This window comes from Lynx canadensis, chromosome B3 (genome assembly GCF_007474595.2).
Source record: "Lynx canadensis isolate LIC74 chromosome B3, mLynCan4.pri.v2, whole genome shotgun sequence".
NCBI classification, from domain to species: domain Eukaryota; kingdom Metazoa; phylum Chordata; class Mammalia; order Carnivora; family Felidae; genus Lynx; species Lynx canadensis.
In genome coordinates this window covers 70,604,430-70,610,322 of record NC_044308.2, presented here as the reverse complement: position 1 = coordinate 70,610,322, position 5,893 = coordinate 70,604,430, and the positions used below count along the sequence as shown (strand labels likewise).

At 33.6% G+C, this 5,893-nt stretch overlaps 1 protein-coding gene across 1 annotated transcript; it reads left to right on the top strand.

Moving 5' to 3' along the window:
- The first annotated feature begins 322 nt into the window (after nucleotides 1-322).
- On the top strand, nucleotides 323-5,609 carry LOC115517178 (olfactory receptor 4K1-like). The gene is made up of 2 exons (XM_030320296.1): nucleotides 323-333; nucleotides 4,682-5,609. The coding sequence occupies exons 1-2, from the start codon at nucleotides 323-325 to the stop codon at nucleotides 5,607-5,609; spliced, it is 939 nt and encodes a 312-aa protein (XP_030176156.1).
- The last annotated feature ends 284 nt before the right edge of the window (nucleotides 5,610-5,893 follow it).

Here is a 5,893-nt window from a genome sequence, read left to right as displayed (position 1 = left end):
GAAGTAAGCATACTGGTATATAATTTTCAAAGTACAGAGATAATGATAGAGAATAGAATGGGGCACAAAACTGTCATTTTAATAACCAGGTAGACTTCCCCTGATAGATTCTTAGTTATCAGGTAATATATATAATTAAGTAAGTAATATATTAGTAATATAGTAATATATGTAGTGGTTAAATATGTGTTTTTTGGGTACAGAATTCCTACTGACTAGCACTATGCCCTGATGACACTAATTGTACTGCTAAGATTTAGCTGTATAGTTAGGATTATAATAGTACTTCTTTTGTGCCATTGTTGTAAGAATAAATGAGATAATGGATGAAGTGTTTAGCACAGTGCTTTGTCTGAAGTTGACTAAGAAAATGCTGGCTGTTATGATTAGCAGAAGTTCTTTCTTTCCAGTGTTTTACCAATATAGAATACTATAATTTGATCTTTCTTTCTTATTAAGGACCTTTTCCAAATTCTATTCTTTTGCAGTCTCTTGTATCATACATATTTATGTAATTATTAGTCATGTATCAGTGTAAGGCAACTAAATTGAGTCCTTAATATCCAAAAGCCTTTCTCCAATTTATATACACAGGGACAAGAAGCAAATTTCCTTATATAAATATGGTTCTTTACTGTGAGGCTATCTTCTTTCTCTTCCATGTCTTCCATTGACTCTTTTCATTGATTCTTTTCTCTCTAGAACCATCACAAAAAAAAATTATTGTGTTTATGAATCTGAGCCAAAAAACCTAGAGCTTCACCCAAAGAAACTTCAACAATTTGACCTCCTGTTTGTAAACTTCCGTTTTTCTGTTTAACTGGAATACTTTTAAACTTCTGGCTCAGAAAAATAAATTTCTGAGTCCAAAAATTACCACATATAAATTTCACATTTCTTTTTAAATGGAAGTCTGGTTTTGCTTTCAGTGTATTTTCATCTTAGGTAGAAATTTCCAATTGGTTAGTTTCCAAAGTCAGGAACCAAGAAAGATTATTTCTAGGATAGCCTGATGTCCAAGACAGGGCACTATTTAACTCTGTATTCTAAATATGAAATAAATATCATAATGAAACATTAAAAAGTTCCTTTCTCTTTTTCACAAGGATAGCTAGCTTGGTTTACCCTATTTTCACTTATAGGTTAGAGCTTAATAACTCTAAAGGCTAGCGGTGTCTGGGTGGCTCAGTTGGCTAAGCGTCTGACATCGGCTCAGGTCATGATCTCGCAGTTCCTGAGTTTGAGCCCTGCATCAGGTTCTGGGCTGACAGCCAGGAGCCTGGAGCCTGCTTCAGATTCTGTGTCTCCCTCTCTCTCTGCCCTTCCCCCACTCGCACTCTGTCTCTCTCTCTGTCTCTCTCTCTGTCTCAAAAATAAACATAAAAAAAATTAAGAAAAAAAAAGAACTCTAAAGAGTAGAAGTAACTGCAAATGAATACAGACATCTGTAAAGAACACTACCTGGCTCTTTTTAAGTATCTCCTTTTTGTCAAACTTTCATTTCATTGTTATAATAAATTATATAAATTTATTAATGAAAAATTATTTCATTCTAATATTTTATTTTAATCTTATTTTTCATTTTTTAAAATCTCGTAGATTGTTAATCTGCTCAGAAGCAGATATTTTCACATTCAGATTGACTTTACCTGAGTAGAGGTAAAATTTTATTATCTGATTTTTAAACACAATAGTATGCTCACTCAACTAATATTTATCACTTCATAGTTTGCACACCTCTTTCAAATGTATGCTGTAACAAACACAAAGTTCAGAGAATTGCAGTGATTACATGAAGATAAGTATCCTCTCTGTTTTGATTATCATTATATCTGCAGGCCTACAGAGTGCTTGGCATATAATCATAGTAGGTGCTCAATAAGCTGGAACAAATGGATAAACACTAATAAAAAGAGTTAGTAGTGAAGCCAGGAATTGAACTCAGATTTTCTGATCTCAAACTTGTGCTATGTATATTATGGCATACTGTGGAAATTTTCACTATCTGCCCTTCTATGAAGACTGACTGACTACACAAGTGTGAATAAGAATATGATTATCTCAATATGGAAAAAAAATCATTTTAGAATGGTTTTAGAGAAATTCTGCCTGTAATTCTAGAACTAAATGAAGTCACTTCAATAAAACTAACTGTAGACAAAGAGGAATGGTTTAAGATCAGAAAACTTTGGTTAATAGATTTATCACTTGGCAAACTGTCTTCAGGCCTTGTACACACAGAGCTATAATACAAAAAGAGGTTTCAAAAGGCATAAGATTCTATGAGGTATTATTAAAAAAGTAATTAGTAATTTTTATATTTTTAAATGGCCTCAATACGTGAAAGTCATGTCATGAATAAATAAATCATCTCAACTAGTTGTCACCGAGTGTTAATATAGATACACAGGGAACTCTTCCCAGATTCTGAGATCTGACCATAAGCTTCATTTCAAAGGATTCCTTCTGGAAATCACAAATTATTTCATTTTAATTTTGAATGAAAAAATTGGCACATTCGAATGAAAATAAATTGCCATTCAAATCTGTTTATAGGTGTGTATGTATGGAAATGAAAACTTGGAAATAAATTTTTATTATGTCCATATTTCATTCTAGAAAATAAAAAGGAGAGTTTTAAATACAGGTCCTTATTGTAAAGACTGAATTTATAGTTCCTGAAAACTGTGGACATATTTAAGCCTATGAGGTAGAATACTATTCAGAAAAGATAATTATACATTTGTTAATTCCATAATAAGGTAAAAGTCAAATTCTCATTCATTTAATTTCTAACAGATCTGCTAAAATTATAGTATGTTTCCCAAGAGAAAGCTTTTTTCACATGAATAAGTTATTGCCCAAGCTTGCTATTATGCCCTTTGTGTCAAGGCTTGCTCTTAATTTCCCGGTATGGGAGAAAATGTAACCCTTCTAGTGATGGCTTTGTCTGATCACCTGGTCAGTCCATATGCCTTTGCTCTGATTTTTTCCCATAAACCTAGTCACAAACTGACATAAATATATATTTTATTTATTTTTAATCACCTCTGCCAGCCCAGCCACCACCTTTAGAATGTAGGCTACATGCAGGTCAAACACTTCTGTTTTCTTTTTCTTTCATTGCTTTGTCTCCAGAATCTATAAAGTGTATGTTATAGAGCAGTAATCTAGAATATTTGTTGGATGAATTAATTACACCAATTATGATATTCAGTAGGCTTTGGAAAATACTTTTGTTATTGTGATAAGTTCATGAGAGAAACATGCTAATTAAAATTACATTCAGTCTCATCTTTGATGAGCAGACTAAATAGTATTACATTCAATTGTTATAAAAGGGAAATCACTGAAAAAAGTAAATAGTGTAATTGTGATATTAAAAGACTATTTTTTTTGCTTGTTTATTCATTTGTTTTGTTTTTCTCAGTTGGACTTATTTCACGTAGCATAATACCCTCTGGGTCCATGCACGTTGCCACAAATGGCAAGACGTCATCCTATTTTATGGCTGAGTGATATTCCATTAGGTGTGTGTGTGTTTAATATATATATGTATACCTTCCTTATACATTCGTTTATGTTTCTTTTTTCAGTTCTACATATAAGTGAAATCATATGGCATTCACCTTTCAAATCTTATTGACTTATTTTACTTAGAATTATACCTTTTAGATACATCCATGTTGTTGCAAATGTCCACATCTTGTACTTCTTATGGCTAAATAATATTCACTGTGTGTATATGTGTATGTATGCATATCATCTTTGTCAATTCTTCTACTGATGGATATATTTTTTAATTGAAATCTTATTTCTTTAGTTCCCAGTGAGATTGCACATCTCTTAAAATGGCCATCGGCTATTTGTTGTACTCCTTCTGTGATGCTTGCTTGTATCCATTTCCCATCTTTCTAAAAGAATAATTTTTCATTTAAAAAATGTGTGCTTCTCAGGTTCTGGGAAGATACGTTTTCACTGCTTAATAGTATAATTAACTGCTATAAAACTTAATTGTTTTAATATAGAAAAGTGAATGCAATCTGTTGCTCACACTAATTTAGTTTGTCACAATTTCTCTAACTCTCGTTTTAACCGCAGATATTTCAAATACATGGCCACATCTCACTCCATTTCTCTGATATCATTTACCAAATTAACTGGGCTGATTTCCATCTCTTTACATTTGGCCTAAATTTTCTCTCCCTTCAAGATTCTGTATAAAAGGCATCAGGCTCACTTTCTGCTATTCAAAATCTGAATGTGTAAGTATAGCATATGTATCTTTAAAAGTATTATAGGGACCTTGAACTCTTCCTCAAAAACACGTCAGAATCCAGAGGCAAATACTCAACACCTTCCGTCCTCCATACTGACTTCATGTTACATAAATATTTTCTTTTTCTCCTTCTCTCCCTCTCTCTTTCCCTCTCGTGACAACCCATAAATGCAAAAAGTAAAGTACAATTCTTATAATTATGTAAATAATCACAGGGAAAATATCAATTCCTAACAGTAATGTGAATAATTATTTTCCTATAGCCTCACCGTATTATTTTTATAATTATTAGAATTGAAACATCTACTTGCAATATGGTAAAGGGCTTATTATTATCCATTTTTAATTATTTTTCTTTCCTATAGATAACTTCAGCAGCCCAGAGTCAGTTAATGGATGGAGCAATAAATCAGTGGTTACTGAATTCATTTTGTTGGGCCTGTCTAGCTCTCAAGATATTCAACTCTTCCTCTTCTTTTTCTTCTCTGTGTTTTATGGAGCTGCGGTTTTGGGAAACATCCTTATCATCCTCACAGTAATTACAGACTCTCGCTTACATTCCCCAATGTATTTTCTTCTTAGCAATCTCTCCTTTATTGATGTGTGTCAGGCTACATTTGCCACTCCCAAGATGATTGCAGATTTCCTCAATGAACACAAGACCATCACCTTCCAGGGATGCATGTCACAAATCTTTTTCTTGCATGTTTTTGGGGGTAGTGAGATGGTGCTTCTTGTTGCCATGGCCTATGATAGATATATTGCTATTTGCAAACCTCTGCACTACATTACCGTCATGAGCCGAAGGGTGTGCACTATTCTGGTGGGAGTCTCCTGGACCATTGGTATTGTGCATTCAGCCAGCCACCTGGCATTCACAGTCAATCTTCCTTTCTGTGGACCCAATAAGGTAGACAATTTCTTTTGTGATCTTCCCCTTGTGATCAAGCTTGCCTGCTTAGAAACATATGTTTTAGAGATCCTCGTGCTAACCAACAGTGGCCTGCTCTCTCTTATCTGCTTCCTCCTTTTGCTCATTTCTTATACTATCATCCTTGCTACTGTCCATCAGCAAGCCTCTGGTGGGACATCCAAGGCACTTTCCACCCTGTCTGCCCACATCACTGTTGTGGTTTTGTTCTTTGGCCCATTAATCTTCATTTATATTTGGCCTTTTGAAAGCTTCCCAATTGATAAATTTATTTCTGTGTTTTTTACTGTCTTCACTCCTGTCCTTAACCCCATGGTTTACACATTGAGGAATAAAGATGTAAAGGAAGCCATGAAAAAGCTACGGAACCGACATGTGGGTTCTAAGCAAGTCTTTTAGACAATTGTGAGGTAGTAACACAAATCCTTAATTATTGTCCTTTGTAATGCACATAGGTGATTTTATTGTTGTGTTTCTATCACAATTAGTCTTTCACTATTATAGAACCTATCTCTAGTTATCTGAAGTTGTAAATGAAGTGCAGAATCTCATATTATACCAGTTTCAATATTCTGTGGCTCATCTCATCTTCCCTGAAACAATCAATAACATATATTGAAATTCCTAAGTAGTTTTTTCCTCCTTATATAGGCATTGTTTAAAAAAGCATCCTGTAGCATTTT